The 25,975-nt window shown below is 40.7% G+C and overlaps 1 protein-coding gene across 2 annotated transcripts; it reads right to left on the bottom strand.

Annotated features, from left to right (window-relative positions):
* Positions 1 to 1,858: 1,858 nt before the first annotated feature.
* On the bottom strand, positions 1,859 to 20,359 carry LOC121535362 (gap junction gamma-1 protein). 2 transcript variants are annotated; one of them, XM_045205972.1, is made up of 2 exons: positions 20,003 to 20,359; positions 1,859 to 3,979 (listed from the first exon to the last, which is right to left on the bottom strand). In XM_045205972.1, exon 2 carries the CDS (start codon positions 3,957 to 3,959, stop codon positions 2,694 to 2,696), a length of 1,266 nt encoding a protein of 421 aa, XP_045061907.1. In that variant the 5' UTR covers positions 3,960 to 3,979; positions 20,003 to 20,359; the 3' UTR covers positions 1,859 to 2,693. The 2 variants fall into 2 exon arrangements, with proteins under 2 accessions (XP_045061907.1, XP_041698306.2); XM_041842372.2 differs by lacking the exon at positions 20,003 to 20,359 and adding an exon at positions 8,806 to 9,094.
* Positions 20,360 to 25,975: the final 5,616 nt, after the last annotated feature.

Raw genomic sequence — 25,975 nt, 5'->3', positions numbered from 1 at the left:
TGGTTATATTGTACTGCAGCTACTGTATCTAGAAATGACCACAGTCATTTGTGTGATTCAACTTTTTAGCCTGTTAGCTAGCTAACATAGTTAGGTGCTGAAGATACACTGTAGATAATAGTTCAGGGGATACAATTGACACATCTCTGCGCTGCTCGGCGAAGAGTAAGAAGTGTGAATGCCCTGACTTCTGCAGAGGCCATATCACCGTAAATGCTGCACGGCCAATGCATAAGACGGATTGACCATGCAGTGCCTTTAAAAGGCTTCTGAAGTAGGCCTAATTGTTTTGGCATACATGTCTGATGACTGAACATGTTTAATTTTCAGCCTTATGGTACACGTTCCTTTGGCATTGATATTTTAGTAATGATTTATGGGAAGTAATACTTACTTATTGTGTATGCACTCCTTTATGAGCTTGACTTGCAAATATTGCCAGCTACAAAAACATTGTTTCTGGGCTAGCATTAGCAAACAGAAATGCTTTAGACATTTATATTAGGAAATCATAACCTGAGTACTCTTATTCATCATTACAAACTTTGTTACATACTGAATCATGAGATACTGAATGACAGTTTTATGGATAATTTACACATTATTTTCAATTTCATTTGTTATCCTCCTGAGTGCAAGGTCATGAACATGTGATCACACCAAAATTATTGACTTGTTCCTTCTTTTCATTGGCAGTAACCATAACGGTTCATTTCTCCAAGGATATCTTCTAAAACTGCTCAACTGTGATTGCAGTTTGGTCCTCATGTTATTCTGCGCTCCATACTGTGAGTGTGAGTGTGAGTGTGAGTGTGAGTGTGAGTGTGAGTGTGAGTGTGAGTGTGAGTGAGTGTGAGTGTGAGTGTGAGTGTGAGTGTGAGTGTGAGTGTGAGTGTGAGTGTGAGTGTGAGTGTGAGTGTGAGTGTGTGAGTGTGAGTGTGTGAGTGTGAGTGTGTGCGTGTGTGTTTCAACATTCCTCTACAGTTACATTACTACATGGGGCGGAAGGTAGCCTAGCGGTTAAGAGCGTTGGGCCAGTAAACGAAAGGTCGCTGGTTTGAATCCCCGAGCCGGCAAGGTGGAAGAATCTGCAGTTGTGCCCTTGAGCAAGACAGTTAACCCCCAACAACAACTGCTCCCCGGGCACCGATGACATGGACGTCAATTAATTAAGGCAGTCCCCTGCACCTCTCTGATTCAGAGGGGTTGGGTTAAATGCAGAAGAAACATTTAGGTTGAATGCATTCAGTTGTGCAACTGACTAGGTGATCCCCTTTCACATACAATATACAGTGACATATAATTAGAGACACACCAAGCATTATAATCTAGGTTTATTTATTTCTGAATAAAATACAGGAACAATCTTAACTGTTTGAGGCACTTTGGACTGGAGTATCATAATGCTAAAGGCAGAATTAAGTGTCTACTATGAAAACAATGCAGAAAACTACTTGATTCAAGACAGATTCCTAAATATAGGAAAATATGGAGTCAACTTTATGAGGACAGATTTTCGACTATGTACATTGTATTGTATATGTCATGTGTGTAAAAATTTAGCAATGTTTTTAAAGTAAAAGCATGCATTATATGTCCCACAAAAACAGCAGAAATGATACATGAACTTACCTTTTTCTTTGCCTTCTTCTTTAACTCATTTATTCCGACACTGCCTAACATGACAAAGCTTTGAGAAGTGGAGTGAATTAAAATAGGACTTTATGGAGAACAGTGTAGCTCAAACTTCTGCTGCTGATGGAACACCATTTGTCCTATAACATTTCACATCTCTTCTTTCAACAAAACCTATACATACTCCTTCCAAAACTTCTTAAACAAATAAATTATTCATGCATCATTTCTCGAAATGTTTTAATACAACTCAAAATGAGTTACAAAGTTTCAAGTGCAAATCTGAACAGTTCTGAATTTCTAGATTTTTTTTCATCACATTTGGTTGACTGTCCATTTCTCGAACATCATGATTCAAGCATAGTACCATTAAACAGTGCTTAACACTGCATTGCTTTTAACTAGTCCACAATTGTTATAGTTAAAGCCATTATAAATATATTTTGTCAAATTAATCCAGTTCAATAGCTAGGGTAAAATTGTATTATTTTATATCTACCTATAAATCACTAAAATTAGAAAAGTTTGACTAAGCAACATATGCATATATTAATTATGTTCAAGCTATGGCATTTAAAGCACAAAAATACTTACTAATAATAGGATCCATACTACTGTATTTCTTTGTTTGTTAAAAAAAAAAAAGTTTACTATTGTTCTGATGTCACAATGTGCCTATTTTGTGTGCTCCTGATCCTACATGTCACACTGCTGGTTTCTGCTCGTGACAAAGTTACATCTACACTGTAAAAAAATAGATATATGTTGATTCAACGTACAATAGGATTGTGAGTTTGCTCAACAAACATGTTGTTGAGCAAACTCACAACAAAACGTTTGTGTGTGAAAATGTTGTTGAGCAAACTCACAATCCTATTGCAGCTGGTTGCCTTACAATTGTATGTTGAATGAAATTATTATATTGTTTACAGTGTATTCAGGCAGTGCAATCGATTCACACAATCTTGTCTCATCTCACACATCTTCCAGTATCCACAGAATATGGTCCTGGAGATTGCAAAATGGCTTTTCAGTATGATTAGTGACGTTAATAATTCCTAAATCCATACAGAAGTCTTTCCGTTTTTTACAATGGTCCCAGCTTTCTCTGTAGTGGCTGATTTCGGCCTGGCTCCTTGGTTCTCCTGGGCTGTGTTGACCCTGTTCTGCTCTGCCATGGTGCCCCCAGACACTGGACTACTTGTCCTGGAGGTGGGCTGGTTCTTGTTGGTGTTGTAGGTCTGGAAAGCCATGTCAAGCTGCTCTTGGGCCACCCGTAGGTGGCGGTGCAGGCTGGCCAGGTCCGAGGGGATGTTCTCGTCTGGACTGGTGCACTCTTGGTGATGTTCCTGGGCATCGTTGGTCATGTTCTGCTCATGGTGGGTGATAAGACTGTTGGGGATGATCCTGTTGGGCTTGTCTGACTTCATGACCAGGTTGTACCCAGGGGGAGAGGTGGGGATGTTACGGGAGTACGGGTAGCTGTACGAGGGCCGTCGCCCCCCCTGGTTCTTCCTCTTGCGGAGAGTGTCCCGGAACTTTCCGATGCCCAAGTGGAACATCTCGCAAACGTTAAGGAGCAGGCAGAGGCAGCTGACCACGTACATGATGAGCAAGAAGATGGTCTTCTCCGTGGGCCGAGAGATGAAGCAGTCTACCTTGTGGGGACAGGGCACCTTATTGCACACATATGACGGATTAACACGGAAGCCATAGAGAAGATACTGGCCCGCCAGGAAGCCGATCTCAAACACAGCCCGGGACAGGAGCTGCAGGACGTAGATCTTCATCAGGCCCTCTTGCATGATCCGCCGGCGGCCGTCATGTTTCTGAGGCTTGGCCGGCTCCGGCGTGACCTCCTGGACTTCCACCACCTCCTCCTGGTAGATCATGGGCTCTGCATCGTCATCCTCATCCTCCAGCACCTCCTCAAGCGGGTGGCTCTCCCTCCACCTGTGGGCCTGAATGGGCTTCTTCCGGTGGTGGAACTTCCGGCGCTCCACCTCGGAGGTGCGGGCTATCTTGTGGATGGCGTAGCCCAGGTACATGACCGAAGGGGTGGAGATCATGATGATCTGGAAGACCCAGAAGCGGACGTGCGAAAGCGGGGCGAAGGCATCATAGCACACGTTGTCACAGCCGGGCTGCTTGGTGTTACAGGTAAACTTGGTCTGCTCGTCCGAGTAGATGGACTCGCCCCCCACGGCAGTCAGCACGATGCGGAAGATGATGAGCACTGTGAGCCACACTTTCCCCACAAAGGTGGAATGGTTGTGGATCTCTTCCAGAAGACGAGTTAGAAAGCTCCAGCTCATGGTGGTCATAGAGGCTTTTCAACTAGAATCTGGGAACATAGAATAAGTATAATTAGGGGTTTGGTTCATTAAAACTTTTGCTTTTCTTTTAAAGGCCCAGTGCAGTCAAAAACTTGATTTTCCTGTGTTTTATATATGTTTTCACACTGAAGTTGGAATAATACTGTTAAATCACCGGCGGTAAATTAGTTAACAGACCAATAAGAAAAAGGGTTCCAAAGCTCTCTGCCAATAACAGCTAGTTTTTAGTTTCCCCCTCCCCACTCAGTCTACTCCGACAGTCCTAGCTAAATTCTGCTTGAGAAATTGCTCTTTGCAAAGAAGCTATTGTTGTTTATTTTTAAGCATTTTAATTGAAAACAATCATACTAAGGTCATTAATGGTTACCCAGAAAGTATTTGATATTGAGATAATCCCAACATGAAGACAAAATAAATGCATTGAAATAATGCTTTTGCTCTAATAAATAGTACATGATGCCAAATTTGTTTTGTAAGGCAAGCTGAGGCATTTAATGATCCTCAGCCCGTCAGCAGTCAAGATAATCCAATTCAATTCACAGTAGACTTTCAACCAAGACTTTGGACATGCAAGACCTCAGAGGGACACAACACAACAGACTAATGTTAATGAAAAGCAACAACTATGAAGATAATCCCTGGGCCCCATTTGAAATTAATCAAATGATTAACATACTGTTCCCACTCACTTCCATGTGCAAAAAATGATGTCCTAATTTAGCTTTCTTGTATGTCCTTTCTTATACACTATAATTATCAAACGTACATAAAACTATTGGAGTGGATTATTTTTTAAATAATTGTAATGATCAATTAAATTTAGCTAAAGCCACAAAAATGTTTTGTGACACATCACACAAATTCCTACCAGTGTGACAATGATATAACTCACTCCAATTGTAATCCATTGCATAGGCTATACCTTAGACTAGTCACACATATACATACATAGTGAAGCGATCTGTACATAACCTACTGTAAAGATTACTCAAAAGCTTCTACTATTCTCATATTATTTAATGATGCAGCTTCCGATGACTGAATGAAGGGATAACTAGATTAATTCTCTCCAGATTAAAGGAGTGTACTGAGTGACACAGCTGGGTGATATGGGAGGCATATTGAGGAGGAGAGAGAGAACACAGATGTGGAGGTGTCTCTGTGTGCTGTACTCTGTATTCTGAGACAGAATCCCTAAAGGTTCCCTTGAAAGTTGACCTGGGTCTCTCAGATCGACTGTTTAATCTTAGTCTAGAGACGTCTACCTGTTAAATGTTTGTAATGTCTTAATGTAAATGTAATTGTTAGTAATGTCTTTTAAGTTCTGTGGACCCCAGGAAGACTAGCTGACGCTACGGCGTCAGTTAATGGGGATCATAATAAAAAATCAAATTCTAGAAGAACAAAAGTAAACCATCTATAGCCAGGATGTTGTCCCACTAGTGTTACTACTCCCCTCACACACAGAGCAGACCGACTGCCCGCTTCGTGAGTTGATAGCATCATGACTGTATAGCAGCACTGTGTTCCGTGGCGTGGGACGTGCCATCTCCCCTGATCTCCCCTAGCTGCGATCTGAGTGAACACAGTGAACAAGAGAGTCTTGTTCGTCTGTCTAGCTGCCAAGAGGCCTGCCCTCCAGACCCAGTGCTGCTGCTTCGGTCTCACACTGAGGAGGGAGGGAGGATCAGCTAGCACCACATGGCCAGGCCGCAGATGGCAGCTACTGTGGGTAACTCTTCATTTGCCCCAGGACCAGGGGTGTAAAACAATAGGTGGGTGAACCCTGATGTGAAACACTTACCTAGTGTAATAAGTTAGTAAACCGTATCTGTAAAATTACACTTCACTAAAGTATATCACTGCCCCGATCTTGAGGATAGGCAGGTTTGTTTAATTGAAGCCCAATCAAGGATTATGTCTTGGCTTTATTATGAAGGGTGCCCCAATGAGGGCATGCTTTGGAGGTGGTACTGTATACAGCAATTCAGTGGTTTGTGGGTAGTTTGCAACATTATTTTATTCAGATGGTATTTCATACAGTTGAACTTGAAAAGGGAATAGGTTTATGTGTAGCTTGTTAACACTACTCTTCCACTGTGTGATATTGTACTGTTTTATTTTGGGATCTCTAACATGTACTGTATATTCCATGCTTAATGTCAGAAAGAGCATGTTACCCATGCAAGAAAGCAATAAACATGTTTTCATGCTCACAAGCCTGATAACAGTGCCTTTGGGGAATAAAGATATTTAATTTCTGTAAACAACATGTCTCAACAATAATATTGGAAAAATCAACACAATTACTATCTTCATGTGTGAGTTTTAATTAATAATAATATGCCATTTAGCAGACGCTTTTATCCAAAGCAACTTACAGTCATGCGTGCATACATTTTTTTGTGTATGGGTGGTCCCGGGGATCAAACCCACTACCTTGGCGTTACAAGCGCCGTGCTCTACCAGCTGAGCTACAGAGGACCACATTGTAGGCATGTCTTATTTTATTCCCTTTCATAATATAAATAAATCTTGTAAATATTGATGTCAGTATCTGGACTTAGCTGAAGGAAAAAACAACAGAGTGATATGACAAAAAATATGCACTGTTACTATGTAGGCTATCTTTCCATTTCTGTATTACAACATAAGCTTTGGTCTTCGAATTGAAGGCATTCAATTCAGGAAGTGATTTTAATATCACATTAAAAAAATGGAAAAACTTTTGAAATAAATAGCTTCTACTCCTCAGTTTAAGAAGTAATTGAAAATTCTGAATTGTTATTTAAGTTTACTTCCTGAACTGACTGCCTTCAATTTGAATTGATCCCAGCCCTGTTCTCCCATTGAAGGTGATCCCACATGAGGAGTGCACCCAATTTGACTTGACTTGCACTCAGGATCTTGACCTTGACCTTTGACCTGTGTTGTATTATGAATAACTAATGAAAAGTTATAGTCTATCACTTTTATTCATCATTGAACACGATCTAAACTAATATTTTGAACATGTCAAATATATCCCAAATGGTAGAAATCTGTATAATGACAAAATGAGAACTATACCTCTATATATATCTATATATATCTTACAACAATAGAACAAGCATTTACAAGTCTGGTGTAAACAAGTTGCAGTAACATAGTAACACAATGTTGCTGTAATTGTGTGGAATTTCTTCTCTGGATTTCATCTCTATCCCCGTTGTTGCACAGGCTGCATCACCATCTGTCTCGCCAACTGAGAACCACCAATATTAGAAATGAACAAATGTTGAGGTTTTAGCTGCCTGAGAGAATATACATGATAAAGAATTGCAAATGACCTGGTGTCAGAGGCAGGGGCGCAACTTTGGTTTTAGAAGTGGGGGGGACATATACACTACCGTTCAAAAGTTTGGGGTCACTTAGAAATGTCCTTGTTTTTGAAAGAAAGGCTATTTTTTGGTCCATTAAAATAACATCAAATTGATCCGAAATACAGTGTAGACATTGTTAATGTTGTAAATGGCTATTGTAGCTGGAAACAGCTGATTTTTAATGGAATGTCTACATAGGCGTACAGAGGCCCATTATCAGCAACCATCAGTCCTGTGTTCCAATGGCACGTTGTGTTTGCTAATCCAAGTTTATCATTTTAAAAGGCTAATTGATCATTAGCAAACCCTTTTGCAATTATGTTAGCACAGCTGAAAACTGTTGATTAAAGAAACAATAAAACTGGCCTTCTTGAGACTAGTTGAATATCTGGAGCATCGGCAATTGTGGGTTCGATTACTGGCTCAAAATGGTCAGAAACAAAGAACTTTCTTCTGAAACTCGTCAGTCTATTCTTGTTCTGAGAAATGAAGGCTATTCCATGCGAGAAATTGCCAAGAAACTGAAGATCTCGTACAACGCTGTGTACTACTCCATTCACAGAGTAGCGCAAACTGGCTCTAACCAGAATAGAAAGAGGAGTGGGAGGCCCCGGTGTACAACTGAGCAAGAGAACAAATACATTAGAGTGTCTAGTTTGAGAAACAGGCGCCTCACAGGTCCTCAACTGGCAGCTTCATCAAATAGTACCCGCAAAACACCAATCTCAACGTCAACAGTGAAGAGGCGACTCCGGGATGCTGACCTTCTAGGCAGAGTTGCAAAGAAAAAGCCATATCTCAGACTGCCCATCTTAATCTTTTATTTTTATTGGCCAGTCTGAGATATGGCTTTTTCTTTGCAACTCTGCCTAGAAGGTCAGCATCCCGGAGTCGCCTCTTCGCTGTTGACATTGACATAGCTCTCTCTTGTCCCTCTGCAGCAGACATATGATGAGCAATATGTTTGGAACATTGAATCGCAATAAAATCACAGTATCGAATTGCAATACATATAGAATCGTGAGAATCGCAATACATATCGTGTCGGCACCTAAGTATCATGATAATATCGTATCGTGAGGTCCCTGGCAATTCCCAGCCCTAGTTGAGCATATGGGTCAAAATCCTTGAGTATTTTTAATAGACACTTATCTAAACTATAATGTTACCCTGTGGATTTAAAACCATGCTACACCTGGCATAACATTTTCATTTTACATTCTACATCTGCATCTTGCAGTTTTACCCAGACACATTTCTTGGAATTTCATATTACATTTTCAATCTATAAAAAATCCTACCATTCAAATTCAATAATTGGCAATCAGAGACAAGTACTTTATGGGTTGAAGTCAACTTTCTATTTCCCAAAAACAACACCTACAGTATGACAGGAGAAAATACAGTAACTCTGCAGAGATAGGCATCCTAGGGTTTGCGGAAAATGTTGACAGAGAACTGACAAAACCCACCTGGAGAAGAAGTTGCACCGCACACTCTGTTCAGACATAACTTTGTCCATATTTCCACGGCCGTCTCTAGAGCTCCCGTGCCAAGTCTCCACAACAGCAATGGCATGGAGGGTCCATCCTGATCCTGATCCTGATCTGATGCTGTGACCCCCACTAGCTAACAACAACATGATCTTCCCCACATAGTAAAAACAACAAACATCTTATAATAAGACTACACGTTATTACAGCACTTTCTGTCTATCCTCTCTCTTTTCTGTTTATCCACTCAGTGAGGACGGAACTGAACTCTTTCTCCTGTGAATGCCTCACATTCTGACTTGTGTCTGGTTTCTATTACGCCAGCCTTCTGCCCAAGAAGGAAGTATAAAAAAGAGAAGAAAAAAATCTTTCCCTCCCTCCCCTGGCAAGTGACCCTCATCAGAGGGGTCAAACTTAAGAACATCTGACTGCAGTTTGAAATGAACACCCACCCAGCTGAGGGAGGCTTGTTAGTGGCAACACTCCCACCCTTCCCTTCCCCACCCACCCCCTATAGCTCAACACTGCTCTACACCCACCCCCTATAGCTCAACACTGCTCAACACCCACCCACTATAGCTCAACACTGCTCAACACCCACCCCCTATAGTTCAACACTCAGTAAGTAACAAACATGACAGCTCTCCCTCTCTCTGCCACTTCTCTGATATCAGCAACACATGGTTCATTCCACACAACTGCCTCTCCTCTCCTCACCTCCCCGTGCCTAGGCTACCTATACAGCTATAGTTGTGTATGTGATAGCTTGCCTTGAAAATGCACAATGTGTAAAGTAGACGCATCGGCATAGTAGTTGGCATATGGATGGGCATGCATGTGAGTGCTCTCTCTCTCTCTCTCTCTCTCTCTCTCTCTCTCTCTCTCTCTCTCTCTCATTCACACACACACACACACGGAACAACTGCACTTCTACTTAAATGTCATAATTATAACAGGTGTCCTCGATTGTAACAATCAACAATGGAGAAAGAGAGAGAGAGGGAGCGCCTGCTGGGATATCCACTCTCCAAAGTGCCACACAGAGATAAAAACCACATTGCCTTAAACCAGATTCGCTTGAATGTATCCAACAGGTACGCTCAGTCATATCAAATGTTCAAATATTTAGACGTTCCATCCAGGCGCATGGCCAAAGATGGGACTGGTGGACAGGTCCCAATCTGCGCTACGCTCCGCGTCTTTTCCGACATGGTGTTTACACTAAAGGCTTTTTGTCAGGGCATAAAACTGGAATGCAATAGCACACAATGTTACTTAGTGCATGTGCCAGCTTTTTTCACATGACTAAAATAGCATCTATGTGTACAGTGGAGGCAAACCATGCCTTATTCATATCGTATGGTTCTCTGCCCATATTCTATACCCCTACTTCATAACTATTCAACCTGGAATCTGGGGTAGACCTATCATAGTAAACCTAAATCTCTCTCCCTCCATTTATTATGATATGTTATATTTCATATGGTATGTATTAATTTGTGGATGTCCATCATCCATTTCACATGATATGTTACGAATTACAATTCGTACGATATGTTATGAATTGTAATTTGTATGATGTGTTACGAATTACAATTTGTTGTGGCTAACGTTAGCTAGATGGCTAACGTTAGCTAGGCTAGGGGTTAGGGTTAGGGGTTTAGGTTAGGGGTTAGGGTTAGCTAACATGCTAAGTAGTTGCAAAGTAGCTAAAAATAAGTAAGTAGTTGCAAAGTTGATAATTAGCTAAAATGTTAAAGTTGTCTGTGATGTGATTCGAACAAGCAACCTTTAGGTTGCTAGACATTTGCGTTATACGGGCTTGCTAGACATTCTCGTTATATGCCCACCCATCCTCTCCAACGAACCTCCTTCCTTTCGTTTTTGGCTTAAGTAACCTTCTGTGTTATGTAACCATGCCAAATGTAACATATCATACTTTTGAGTATAATTTGAGCGTCACAGATTTACATTTACTGTTACGTCCAGTCTTTGAGGCCATGCTGAAATATATGTATCCAAGGAGAAATCATAGTTCATATACATAATTTGTAATTGGAAAAATCATTCCCCAATGAGCCAGCCATTGTACTGTATGCTATTTAATACTGGAAGGGACCTAGAGCTAAACTCAAATACCTTTGGTGCACAACAGTATAAAGAAAACAGTATCTGGCTAATGTTAAAATAAATGTATCTGGCTAGTGTTACAATGAACATATTGCTGTGGTGTGCTGTGACTTACAGTCTTCCTCAGAAAGATACCTCAATGAAGCCAAGAATCATAATGAAATGAAATATATCTGGATACAAAGCAGATACCAGCCTTATCCATCTCTTTCATTAGTAAACTGGGGTGTGTGGGTACCAGATTTGTCATTTGTATCACCTGTAATTTGGTGTTTCACTCGATAATACATCAATGTTTTATTTCTGCTCAGACATCACTGGAAACCTCTGACGCAGGATTAGGGTTACTGGTCATATTTTACTTATAATTTTTCATCTGAGGACAAGGATTTTCTTAAAGACGCACTCTGTTTTTGAACTTCCTATTGAAAAACAATATCCCCAGTAATGTACACACACTTAAGGGGAACAACATATGTTTAAAGCTAAATAGTTTTTGTTTTGTTTTACACAACTGCAAACTTCAAGGAGAAGGCTATTCAAGGAGTTGATGTGATGTCATCAGCCTCCCCCTGGACAAGACAAAGACAAAAGAGGCTCACTTGAAATATACATTTTCCCAAAAAATCAAGCATGGGAGTATGATATGGGAGTCCAGTGAAAAGTGATCTGACTTAAGAGAGTGTGGAGAGCTGTGTGAGAGTGTGTAGAGTTGTGTGAGAGTGTGGAGAGCTGTTTGAGAGTGTGGAGAGCTGTTTGAGAGTGTGGGGAGCTGTTTGAGAGTGTGGCGAGCTGGGTGAGAGTGTGGAGAGCTGTGTGAGAGTGTGGAGAGCTGTTTGAGAGTGTGGAGAGCTGTTTGAGAGTGTGGAGAGCTGTTTGAGAGTGTGGAGAGCTGTTTGAGAGTGTGGCGAGCTGGATGAGTGTGGAGAGCTGTGTGAGAGTGTGGAGAACTTTGTGAGAGTGTGGAGAGCTGGGAGAGAGTGTGGAGAGCTGTGTGAGAGTGTGGAGAGCTGTGTGAGAGTGTGGAGAGCTGTGTGAGAGTGTGGAGAGCTGTGTAAGAGTGTGGAGAACTTTGTGATAGTGTGGAGAGCTGTGTGAGAGTGTGGAGAGCTGTTTGAGAGTGTGGAGAGCTGTTTGAGAGTGTGGAGAGCTGTTTGAGATTGTGGAGAGCTGGGTGAGTGTGGAGAGCTGTGTGAGAGTGTGGAGAACTTTGTGAGAGTGTGGAGAGCTGGGAGAGAGTGTGGAGAGCTGTGTGAGAGTGTGGAGAGCTGTGTGAGAGTGTGGAGAGCTGTGTGAGAGTGTGGATAACTTTGTGATAGTGTGGAGAGCTTTGTGAGAGTGTGGAGAGCTGTTTGAGAACTTTGTGAGAGTGTGTAGAGTTGTGTGAGAGTGTGGAGAGTTGTGTGGAGAGCTGTTTGAGAGTGTGGAGAGCTGTTTGAGAGTGTGGAGAGCTGTTTGAGAGTGTGGAGAGCTGGGTGAGTGTGGAGAGCTGGGTGAGTGTGGAGAACTTTGTGAGAGTGTGGAGAGCTGGGTGAGAGTGTGGAGAACTTTGTGATAGTGTGGAGAGCTGTGTGAGAGTGTGGAGAGCTGTTTGAGAGTGTGGAGAGCTGTTTGAGAGTGTGGAGAGCTGGGTGAGTGTGGAGAGCTGGGTGAGAGTGTGGATAACTTTGTGAGAGTGTGGAGAACTTTGTGAGAGTGTGGAGAGCTGTGTGGGAGTGTGGAGAGCTGTTTGAGAGTGTGGAGAGCTGTTTGAGAGTGTGCAAGAACAGAATCTTGGCCTTCTTAGTGGTTGAGACGTGAGGCTGTGTGAGTGAATGGACAGAGTGGGTGCTGGCTCTGAAACCAAGCCAGCTGGGCCTGAAGGACCCATCCTCCAGAGGGCTTGCTTCCAAACATCCCCTCCTCCACCCATCCCTCCCTCCCCCAATCTGACTGAGGAGATCTGGAGGAGGAAAAGGGATGCTGCTGGAACGACTGGAGCATTAGGTGTTCATCTAGCCAGCCATGTGATGTGCTGTCCCTAGGGGGAAGCAACACAGTCAGACCATCACGTGGCTTCTTCTCCAAGTCGGATCACATGCACAGCTCCAAAATCTTGCTGCCATCCAAAAGACACAGATGGTCCAATAACTAGCCTACTCTATTTATATACATGTTCTGGTTATTATAAGTTAGTCATTATATATTAAGTGGTGCTCACTCAGTTAATAACTAAGATGGTGTATCAAACTTTCTGTTCAAGCTCGGTACTTAATGTAATCTCCAATTGAAAAAATGCCACTCAATTTAACAAGGGTGTGACGGTAAACTGACAGAAAATTGAAGTGTGTGTAGGCTATCCCATCCAAGAATTGTATCTACACAAAACAAAAGTACAAAATTATTTGTTGGTTTGTCAAACAGATTCATTTCAATGCGTCATCTTTTGCTGCACAAAATGGTGCATCCTGTTCAAACAACCCTTTACACAAGCATTTGATAAGCGCACAAATATACAATGTATTTGTGAGACCCTAATGCTCAAAGTCAATCAGTTATCACCTTCAAGAGGTCATTGAGAGTTCTGTCGTCTCTCTGCAGTGGAGATAAAATGATGCAACAACAAGGACAACAAGAAGTGAACATCTCGACAGCTTTCCTCTCCTCAGCCCCTTGCCAATGTCACCCAGACCCAGAGAGTTTTTTCTCTCTGCAGAACTAAGTTAATGGGAGCCGACTGGGGGCCACGGAGGTCTGTGTTTATGTAACAGATCAAGCACAGCCATGTGACTTGGACGGGTCCCCCCAGAGAAAAGAGTGACACAAGACACCAGAGAAAAGCATGCAACTCTGCCGGTGCTTGCCCCCTTCTCCTCTCCCCCACACCATCCAACTGCTCTTACCAGGCAGTGCAGAGCAGAGTGGGATATATCCTATAGGCTGCCTGAAAGTGGTGGCAGTCCTCTCTCATTTGTTCACTTTTCTTTCAGTTTTTCATCCAAGCCTATCCTATCCTACCCCCTGGCTCTGTGCGTCCCGTGCCAGTTTGACGGAGGCTCCAGTCCACTGAAGCGACTGGGGATAAAGAGCCTAAAGGTGGATGCCAACATTACCCCAGACAAACTTCCTTCAGCTGAGCTTGGATGTCTACTCTTAGTCAACAAGGCATTGCAGTATAGTTGTGTAGGACGTGGTAACATACTGCACAAGATCTCTGACATTTTGCTATACATTTATATCATATAATAATGTACATCTGATGTAGAACATAAATTGCCTGTAAACTTTGACTGCCCCAAACAATTTCAGAATGAATTGGAATGATTGAAGTACTCTTCCTCCAATGAAGCCCTTGCTTGTCATTATGTAAGGACTATGCATACGCTGTAACTCCATACAATTTCTTAGAACAAACACGGACAAAAATGACATTTCTACAGCTACAGACAAAAATGAACATTGGGCCTGCTAACTATCTAACTGGAGGTTTTGGTTGTACTGTGTTCAGATAGTATAAACACACTAAGAATGAAGTCTTCTCTACGCAGACATTCTGTACTAATGTATATTGAGACAGCACCTCTCGGCTGAAGACTGGCATTGCCTGTAGGGCTGACATGATGAGCAGACATCCATGTCCCATTAATGTTTATGCAAGTTGAGAGAAATAGTGGACATTTAATGAAAAGCATATGCTGCTGTGTCTATTCTGGGGTCAGGAGGAAGTGATGTATCAGTGCTCTGTCTTTCAGGCAGATGTTGCACTTGGGATGAGTTAGATGTAAGACTAAGGATTCGGTCTTAAATCCAGTTGATGCAGATTAAAAGTGATTTGTTTGTTCATTAAATTGATGAGCCCAAAAATGTAATCAGTATTACCTGAGCTACACCAATCCTTAGGTGGAGTTTTTTTCTGCACGTTTGGTATGGAGTATCTAGAAAGCATTTATTACCTAATTCCTCAACCAAATATGTTCTAACAAGTGCTTAGTACTGTCTGCTTGGTATGGACCATGTCTCTGGCTCATATCAAAGACGTTCTAAGCCGCTTCATGTAAAAATCCATGAAAAATGCCAGAAGAGCACCCAATTTTCCATTCACCAGGGTTCTGAGATGAAAGCACCAGTCAATTTATTCTGAGACATTCTAGTATAGTTTCAATGAGGCAGCAAGAGAAATGCTTTGCTAATATCTAAATTGATTAAGCAATATTTTTGCATTTGAAAAAAAGTTTTTATCCCTTCAGCTTGATATTTAATCTCACCATTAAGATGTGATCTGTTTAGAATATATGATTAGATGATTAGAGACGTTTGCAACATTACTAGCCAACCATCAGTCATCTTTATGTGAGCCATATGGTACACATCACAACCTTTGCGGTTTTTAGAGTCAAAGCAACTGAGGAAAAACTAAATTGCTACTTTGAAAAATGCCCTTTTTGTCAACTCCGTAAAACATAAACTATGTCAGAGTTTTGTCTAATGTCAACTCTGTCAGAGTGCTGAAAAGAGCTTATAGAATGGTTATGTTTTCATTGGGGATTTTCTAATTAATCATTTTCTATATTTTACAAACTGTTTTATTTTAAGATGTAATAATATGTCTGTTTTGAGTATTTGTTGTCAACTCCATCAGTGGCTTGTCAACTCCATCACTGATGGCTAATATTCTGGAGAAAAAAAATGTAATCACTGTTCTGCAACAAATGCTTCAACATTTTTACATTTTAGTCATTTAGCAGACGCGCTTATCCAGAGTGACTTACAGTTAGCGCATACATTATTTTATCGAACCCACAACTCTAGCGTTGCAAACGCCATGCTCTACCAACTGAGCTATATCCCCTGCCGGCCATTCCCTCCCCTACCCTGGACCAATTGTGCGCCGCCCCATGGGTCTCCCGGTCGCGGCCGGCTACGACAGAGCCTGGATTCGAACCAGGATCTCTAGTGGCACAGCTAGCACTGCGATGCAGTGCCTTAGACCACTGCGCCACTCTGTATTTATACTGAAGTATTTGCTTTCCTAGACCTAAGGGATAATGTTTGCTTTATAAATGTTGTTTTATGGTCTAAATCTAGAAAAACATGCCAAAATGCTAACGAAATTAGACCTGGAGCATTATATAGTGCTATAAAACAAAATAAAAAGACGTTTGGAGATTTGTATTCCATATTTGAATAATCTAATGTTAGAATTAAACAATCAAGGCCTTCAAACACTTGTTGGACAATAAATGTAAAAATGAAAAGCCTTTTATGGTGTCTGACAGAGTTGACATAAATCAATTTATTAGCATTTTATGAAGAAATAAAAAAGTGTTAGCTGATACTTTGGTCTATCGAAATGTATATACAAAATAAAAAAAATATTAAGAAAACATTTTGTGGGAAAAAAAGTAGATTGTATAGACTTTCAATAATCCCTGATACATTTCATCAATGTACTCTTAAATAGAATGCATGATTATCAGGTCAACAGAAGAATCACTCTACACAACTTCCCCTTAAACCAAACCAAGCAACAAATAACAAAGCTTCTTTGGAGTGCTGGAGGTCCTTAATCTTTGACATTATCTTGTCATAACTGACCATGTCATGGGGTGGACCCAGGCCAGGCCCGAAGAGCAGCAGACCTATTCAGGGTCATTTGGATTTCAGTAGCAGGGAAATGCTTAATAAAGCACCACCCCCAGAGCTCTTAGGACTCTAACAGCCCTTTCTGCAGTGTAAGAGGCAGAACCAGCAACTCAGTGAACTTCAGCCACTGGCAGCACTGCTGCAGGCCTAAAATCATATCAGCCAACACTTCCTAGCTGTAGCTTTGCCATGCAGTGTTGTCTCATGCAACAATAGCCGACACCAGAACCGTATATCTATGGGTCTTGTTCCTGCCACCGTCTAAGTGATATTTCATGACTAATGCTGTAATAACGAGATCAAGGTGTTGAAGTCAGCTCATTAGTGCTGATTTATGTTTGATAATAAGATAATACTCACTTCTAAAAAGATAATGCTGATTTCATAAAAAAATATCACTTTGACACAGATAAAAGGCCAGAAAAGACATGATAATGCAACAAAATAATGGTAATACAACAACTCAAAGAAGATATGTGGTGTATTACATTGACATCCAATTACAAATATTGAATTGCTGGTTATTAAATTTGATAGGGTACAAAAATCCTATTTTTTCTGGTGTATTCACAGGAAGGGAGAGAATATGCCCTGTTCTGTATGCAAATAATATAATCTTATTTATTAATGAAAGAGGTCATATTAATTGTTACTGATACAGTATGTAATTTCTATACAAAAGTGTATAAGCAGTATGTAATTTCCCCATCACATCTGGTTTCGCCAATGGATGTTTTGAACCACTAGGTGGCATCCATGTATTGGAATGGTTATGCATGCAAATGCCATCTCAAGGTAGTAGGCCACTGCAACAACATGACAAAAGGCTCTCTATTGTATCACAACACAACCCTTAGCCTAGCCTGTAACAAATGCTTCAGTAAATGTGTGGTCAGAATTAGGTAATCAGATCAGATCCAGCCTACTTTGTAAGAGAATTAACAAGCTTTTGTTCTGCTAGGACTGTAGCAACACTGTAGGGTTTCACACATACTTGTCGTTGAGATTCATGGGACACAATAAAAAACTGTTCACTAATTACACAGTTACATCAGAAGTGGATGCAAACAGACAGGGCAACACATTAGCTATACTTAAATAATGTATTGAATCTGATAGCTTAGCCTATGGTGCATCTATCATACAGTCAGAGACTCCTTTGTTCTTACATAGCAGAAGCCACCTTATTCCCATTTGTAAACTGAGCATATAAAATATATTGTATATTTTATGCATAATTAATTTAAAAGATATCAAATTTGGCCATCAGTGTCCCCCCAAAAGAAAGTAGGTGCATGACCCCTCTGTATAGCAGTCCATTCCTTTTTAATGGGATCAGTATTTTATGACTTGTTGGTTAAGACTTACAGAAGGCATCAGGTGTTTGGCTTGAGGTGAGCCTACACTGATCATCTTCAGCCCAGGCTGTACAGTATGACACCGCATGCAATACTGTGAGCAAGGGTGGTGGCCGAGTAACATGCAATAGCCATTGTAGGAATGCCAGCAGAATAACAAATATGAATCTCAATAGGTTTTGTTGCCATTGAGTAAATATTACTCTGTCAACACAAATCAAATCAAGTTTTATTTGACACATACACGTGTTTAGCAGATGTTATGGTGGGTGTAGCGAAATGCTTGTGCTTCTAGCTCCGACAGTGCAGTAATATCTAACAAGTAATATCTAACAATTTCACAACATATACCCAATACACACAATCTAAGTAAGGAATGGAATTAAGAATATATACATATATGGACGAGCAATGACAGAGCGGCATGGACTAAGATACAGTAGAATATTATAGAATACAGTATATACATATGAGATGAGTAATGCAAGATATGTAAACATTATTAAAGTGACTAGTGTTCCATTTCTTAAAGTGGCCAGTGATTTCTAGTCTATATCTATAGGCAGCATCCTCTAAAGTGCTAGTGATGGCTTTTTAGCAGTCCGATGACCTTGAGATAGAAGCTGTTTTTCAGTTTCTTTCCCAGCTTTGATGCACCTGTATTGACCTCGCCTTCTGGATGATAGCGGGGTGAACAGGCAGTGGCTTGGGTGGTTGATGTCTGGGGTTGGCCAAACTGAGAATGTGTATTACATACCGACTATCAATGAAGTCATTGAACATGAGCATAATATTATTGAAATGCCCCAGTATAGCAGCACTGTCCGGCTGAAAAGTATTTGGATAGTAGTGTCTTTACAATGAAAATAACATTTATTTGAACTTTCTTTCTGGTTCAAGTGTGATTCAGGGTGTCAGGTCAGTTACCTTGTTGCTTTGCTAATCTACTTTTGTAGTGTGCCAACAGATAACTGGAGGATGACCTGAGGTACCCTTTAACAGGCTGATGACCCAAGGCACCCTTTAACACAGGTTGACGTTTATTGTCAAGAGCCTTGCCCTAGAGGCAGAACAAACTGTAATAACGAGATCAAGGTGTTTACGTCAGCTCGTTAGTGCTGATTTATGGTTTTGTGTAGAGTATGTTTGATAATAAGATAATACTCAGTTCTAAAAAGATAATGCTGATTTCATAAAAAAGTATCACTTTGATACAGATAAGAGGCCAGAAAAGACATGATAACGCAATGCAATAATGATAATACAATAACTCAAGGAAGATATGTGGTGTATAAACTCATTGACATCCAATTACTAATATTGAATTGTTGGTTATTAAATTTGATAGGGTACAAAAATCCTATTTATTCTGGTGTACTCACAGGAAGGGAGAGAATACACCCTGTGCTGTATACAAATAACAATCTTATTACTTAATGCATTGTTGGGAAGGGCCCGTAAGTAAGCATTTCACTGTTAGTCTACACCTGTTGTTTACAAAGCATGTGACAAATAAAATGTGATTTTAGCGGTTTCCGCTAGATGGGCCAGCTGCAAAGTAAAAATTGTCAATATGTTAAAAATTCATGAAAACAAAAATGTGTTTTTTGGTCTTAGGCATTAGGGTTAGCATTGTGGTTAAGGTTAAAGTTAGGGTTAGGTTTAAATACAGATGTTATGGCTGTGCCAGCTAGTGACCACTCTGCAAGGCAGCCTCCAGGGCTACATTGATTGATTGTAGTCTGCAGTTCGAAGGTAACTGACCTACAGAAACAGTAACAACAATCAGCTGTTCTTCTCCTTCGATTGTAAATACTGTAAATGATATGGTCTAGAAGAATCCAAGAAAGCTTCTTTGGAAATAACATGTTTTTCCACACATGCAAAAATTAACCGGTGTGACCGCTGCCCAGAGTGCAGCTGCCTGATCAGCCTTGTGCCCTCATAATTAGAATACATATCATACCTAACTACAGTACATAGCATTACATAAAAATACATCACAAGAGCCCTGAGGTAAAACAAGAGCATCACTAATTGATAACAAATAAAGAAGGCACACCTACCTCTCCATGGGGCCAGCTAGGTTTGACCAGACTAGTATTCTTCACGGTGGAGCATCCTGGGACGGCTTCCAGAGACGTTGCTCAGCTCTGCTGAGATTCGGAAGCAGGATGAGAGAGAGAGAGACAATGGCTCATTTTTCTTCAAAACCCCTCACCACCAAGTACAGGCAAGACACTCAGGACTCCTGCCAATGGCCCCATTGTTCCCTGGCTTGGTCAGTCGGTCGCCTCCATGACTGGCGCTCTTGCTCTACTACTGTAGTTCTACTATTTGTTTATTTAATCCAGGATGACTTCTGTCCTGTTAAAGCCATTCATTCACCCAGAAAGTTTTCACTGATGCTGCTATGAACCTCCAAAGCTACAGAGCCTTGTGACTGAACTAACAGTGTGTGTATGTGTGTGTTTCACAGCAGCAACTCAGATGGAGAGAGAAACCACTACATTTTTCTCTTTTTTTTTTCTTCCCACCTTTATTAAACCAGGTAAGCCAGTTGAGAACAAGTTCTCATTTACAACTGCGACCTGGCCAAGATAAAGCAAAGCAGTGCGATAAAAACAACAACACATAGTTACATATGGGGTAAACAAAACATAAACATAACATACAGTCAATAACACAACAGAAAATATATATACAGTGTGTGCGAATGTAGTAAGTTATGGAGGTAAGGCAATAAATAGGCCATAGTGCAAAATAGTTACAATTTCGTATTAACACTGGAATGATAGATGTGCAAAAGATGATGTGCAAATAGAGATACTGTGTTAGGCCTACTGCTGCTAGGTAGCTCTCTCTCTGCTCTCTCCCTCCCCTCTGTCTGTCCTTGATTGCAGGAGTGAAGTCTGGTGTGCGGGAGTCAGGGTTCCAGCTGCAGCTCATTCACCATAATCACCTCAGCCTTTAAGACCCGGTCAAACTTACCACTCATCGTCAGATCATAGTCAAGATGACCATGTTAGTCTCGCTGCCGACTCAACCTGTTTATTTTTGCTCTTTGTGTTTTGGCCTGTTCTATTTACTTTTTCTCCTGTGCCACAGATATTTGGAACCTGACTCCTGCCTCCGCTTCACTCCTGCCACCACCATCCTGCTCTCCACTACCGGACCTCTCTTTTGGACTCACCACGGACACTAGGACATTACGGTACCACACCTGCCCTGACCTGGATCTGTTACCCTCCCTGTAACCTGGACTTGCTCTTCCCCTATTATTGGAAACCTGGACTATTGAACATTTTAAATAAACCTGTTAAACCTTCTCTGGCTTGGTGTACTTGTCTGCATTTGGGTTCTAATACTGGTAAATCATAACATACTGGGGTGCAAATTAGCAAAATAAATAACAATATGGGGATGAGGTATTTGGGTGGGCTAATTTCAGATGGGCTGTGTACAGGTGCAGTGATCGGTAAGCTGCTCTGACAACTGACGCTTCTCTAAATATGTACAGTAAAATTATGTCTTAATGTTTATTAATGTGGAGAAATATAAAAGGTGAATTTACACCCATTGTCAAATACAAATGAAGAAGTCCTATTTCAATTATATGAACAGTAATTTTCCTCTTTCTTTCCAATGTACAGTTTCTACATTTTCTATAATTATTAATGTACATGATAAACTTAACACTAGTGCATAATGCAACCTCCAAACGAGCTTCAATGCCATACAACACTCCTTCCGTAGCCTCCAACTGCTCTTAAACACTAGTAAAACTAAATGCATGCTCTTCAACCGAACGCTGCTTGCACCCGCCCACCCGACTAGAATCACTACTCTTGGCGGGTCTGACCTAGAGTATGTGGACAACTACAAATACCTAGGTGTCTGGTTAGACTGTAAACTCTCCTTCCAGACTCACATTAAGCATCTCCAATCAAAAGTTAGATCTAGAATTGGCTTCCTATTTCGCAACAAAGCCTCCTTCACTCATGCTGCCAAACATGTGTTGTATCAGGAATTTATGACTTTGCTAACGTTTTCAAATGGTATCTTGGAGGATGTTGATTCAGCTTAGGGAAGCATCTGGGGAGCAGTTTTATAGGGGCACCCCATAAAACAGAGGAAGTCTGTTGTGTGGAGTCATGGGATTGGTCTGTATGGGAAAACACCCATATCATGGTAAAGATGATAAATACTTGGTTGAGACAAAGGAGGTCAGAACAACATATTATTTTGGGTCGCTGTTCTCCAGATGCCTGCAGATGTCTGTAAACTTATGCTGAAATCTTGTGATATAAATAAACCTTTATAATCAAAGTACAGTGTAAGCGGACTCCTTGGTCTCACAGCAAAGATTAGCATTATTCTTTATAAACAACACATGCTCTCGTAAAACGAACTATCCTACCGATCCTTGACTTCGGCGATGTCATTTACAAAATAGCCTCCAACACCCTACTCAGCAAATTGGATGTAGTCTATCACAGTGCCATCCGTTTTGTCACCAAAGCCCCATATACTACCCACCATTGTGACCTGTACACTCTTGTTGGCTGGCCCTCACTACATATTCGTCGCCAAACCCACTGGCTCCAGGTCATCTATAAATCACTGCTAGGCAAATCCCTGTCTTATCTTAGCTCACTGGTCACCATAGCAACACCCACCCGTAGTCTGCGCTCCAGCAGGTATATCTCACTGGTCATCCCCAAAGCCAACACCTCCTTTGGCCGCCATTCCTTCCAGTTCTCTGCTGTCAATGACTGGAACGAACTGCGAAAATCTCTGAAGCTGGAGACTCTTATCTCCATCACTAACTTTAAGCGTCAGTTGTCAGAGCAGCTTACCGATCACTGCACCTGTACACAGCCTTTCTGAAATTAGCCCACCCAACTACCTCATCCCCATTTTGTTATTTATTTTGCTAATTTGCACCCCAGTATCTCTATTTGCACATCATCTTTTGCACATCTATCATTCCAGTATTATACGAAATTGTAACTATTTTGCACTGGCCTATTTATTACCTTACCTCCATAACTTGCTACATTTGAACACACTGTATTTATATTTTCTGTTGTATTTTTTACTTTGTTTTGTTTACCCCATATGTAACTCTGTGTTGTTGTTTTTATCGCACTGCTTTGCTTGATCTTGGCCTGGTCGCAGTTGTAAATGAGAACTTGTTCTCAACTGGCTTATACCTGGTTAAATAAAGGTTAAAAATTAAAAAATTAAAGTACTTTGGCCATAAGACAATCTGTTAATATTAAATCAAATGTATGCCTTATCAAAGGTAGAATACAGACTAATGGAACCTTTTTGTCTCTTATTGTTTAGACAAAGATTAAACTATGGAAAATGTCATAGTGTGGATTTATCAAAAATAAAGGTAATCCAATTGGAATAAATGACAATGTGTGTCTTTCAAAGGGCACAACAAGCTTCAAAGTTGATCATATTGTTCATTATTATTGCTAGCACAATACAAATTCAAGCTGTTTACTGTTATAAACAGGTCTTCAGTAGCAGGAATAGTTCCCAGTCCTCAGTTGAAAATTGCCAATGAAAGAACGGGAGTAAATATTCTCTGTTGTAACTGATGATAATCTTGCCCCAGGCATTACAGTACAATCACACTATATGCTGTGTTCAGGAATCATGGCCCATATTGTTGAACACAAGGCAGGCAGCACTATGGAGGCTGAAGTTAGGTTTATTTCCCTGCCATGTTGGGCTGCCCAGCATTAATAAGAAGCCTAATGCAAGGTGACTGCTCAGTCTAACCCTATTACTGACCTGTTGTTGGGTCTGTTAGAAGCCATCCCAGGCTAATATTGGTCTATTTTCAGAAATATGTTTCTATAACAACGATGAATTCAATCTGAATTTGAACCTTGATGTTTTGTTATTATTATTAAAGGCCATAATGTTAAACTAAAGTGAGAATATACCCTGCCACCTTCTCAACCAAAAGTAGTTAGCAAAAATTCTACAAATGATTTGTTGATGTATCAGACAGAAACCCATCCATTTCTGGTTTCACTATGTGTGATGTGGAGTATGATGCAATCTTCAAAGTTCAGATTGAATCAGCTGGAAATCAAAACAAAAACGTGAAAATCCAGATGTGGAACATTAGTGCAGTTTGTTCCTCTTTTTGTTTTCCAAGGAAATTAGATTTTCCATTCTCTTTTCCAGTTAATTCCCACCCACAGCCACAAAAGGGAGGTGTTGTGGAGTCAAATGTCCAACTTACCTTTGCCCTAGAAGGCTCAAACAGCTACAAATCTCACTGAATAGGCCTAGTAGCTGTTTATGTGGTTCAGAATGGATTAGACTTAAAGGTGCAATATGCAGAAATCGCTCCATTTCCTGGTTGCTAAAATTCTAATAGGTTGCCTAATTTCAGTTTATGTGACAAAAATATTGTATTTTCAGCTTTTTGAAACTGGTGTACAAAACCAAAAGTAAAAGACGCAAAAAACAACACTTAAGAACGGGAAGCATAGAAATAGAGCACATAGAACAGATCTACCGGTTCATTGACTTGCTTTCAATGAGAATGACTGATCTATAACCCACATTTCTATGTGACTTTGGTTGGGTCGCCCAAAAGGTTACATATTGCAGCTTTAACGGCCTCCTAATTATGTAATTCTAGCTACTTTTTTCCTGAGTAGTCCATGGGAGCAACTTTAGTAACCTTAGACTGATTTCCACATTTGCCCTTTGTGTCGACTGGGTGGCCTAGGACACTTGTAGGAGTATGCATCACCCTTTCATGTGCACAGTAAGCTTAGCATACCACAAAGCCTCCTTCTATCTAGCTTACTAGTTTAGCTGTTGGGGAGCTATGTGTTGAATCTTTGGGATGCTTCAACCCCAAATAACCCCAGCCAGTCTCTATCAATGCATTAGAGGCAAGTTTCGCAGTACACCTGAGCGTTTCTCAGGGCACATCTGTGGAACCTAGGCTATAGCATTGATCCATACAGATTCCCAGAGTCCCAGGTCATTGCTCAATTAGCCTCACCTCTGCCAATACATCCAAGGCCACAGTTCATATACACAATAAGAATTGTATGACAATCAAGGCTTTAAAAGCATATTTTTTTACACAAAGATTTAATGCTTAACATTACAATGTTATTCAAAGAGCAATGATTCTTATATTGCAACTGTTTGGCACTATCATAGGCTGTCCTTGAGGGTCAGATTATTAATGAACATGACAAAACATATAATTAAAGCAACAATACAGCAGTGGTGTAGCCAGAAATTCGTTGGTGGGTGGGCCTGCAAATATTTTAGTGGGCCCCCAATTATGTGCTATTCCAAAATGTGCTGTTCTACACATTTTGCCATGAGGCTGAGAGAAAATGTTGCTGTTTTAAAGCAAATGTCCTGCAATTCTACACATTTTGTCGTGAGGCTGAGAGAAAATGTTGCATTTTGAAAGCTAATTAAAGCTGAAATATAAGTGTGTTGACTGTGATAAAGGCACTGGATTATGAGCTGTCTTGTTTGCTAAATGAACAAATGAAATAGGCAGTGGCATGGTGTATATAGCCATAGAAGCACTGTGACATACACTGAGTGTACAAAACATTAGGAACACCTGCTCTTTCCATGACATAGACTGACCAGGTGAATCCAGGTGAAAGCTATGATCCCTATTTCTGTTCAATCTGATTGGCTGGGCCTGGCTCTCCAGTGGGTGGGCCCCTGCAATACAGTACACAGCAGTATCTTAAAATAATTGTCAACTCATCTCCTGCATGGAGTTGGTTTTGAACATCTGTGCGTTTCTAATACTATCTGCAAACCAGCTTTACAGTATTAATTTTTTCTGCTCATGTCAGCTTTCAATTTTGTGTCTGCTTTCCAGCTGACTCAAAACTAATCCTTCCAGATATTTCATTTTTTTTAGAAAGTTGATGGTTTTTCCTCTAATAAATACAAAAATTATATCCAGTATTGTAATACTGTACCACCTTTTGCTGTACTATGTACTCTAGATAAAG

The sequence above is a fragment of the Coregonus clupeaformis genome, chromosome 21, assembly GCF_020615455.1.
Source record: "Coregonus clupeaformis isolate EN_2021a chromosome 21, ASM2061545v1, whole genome shotgun sequence".
Taxonomy (NCBI): Eukaryota; Metazoa; Chordata; class Actinopteri; order Salmoniformes; family Salmonidae; genus Coregonus; species Coregonus clupeaformis.
This window is presented reverse-complemented; position numbering and strand designations above follow the sequence as displayed.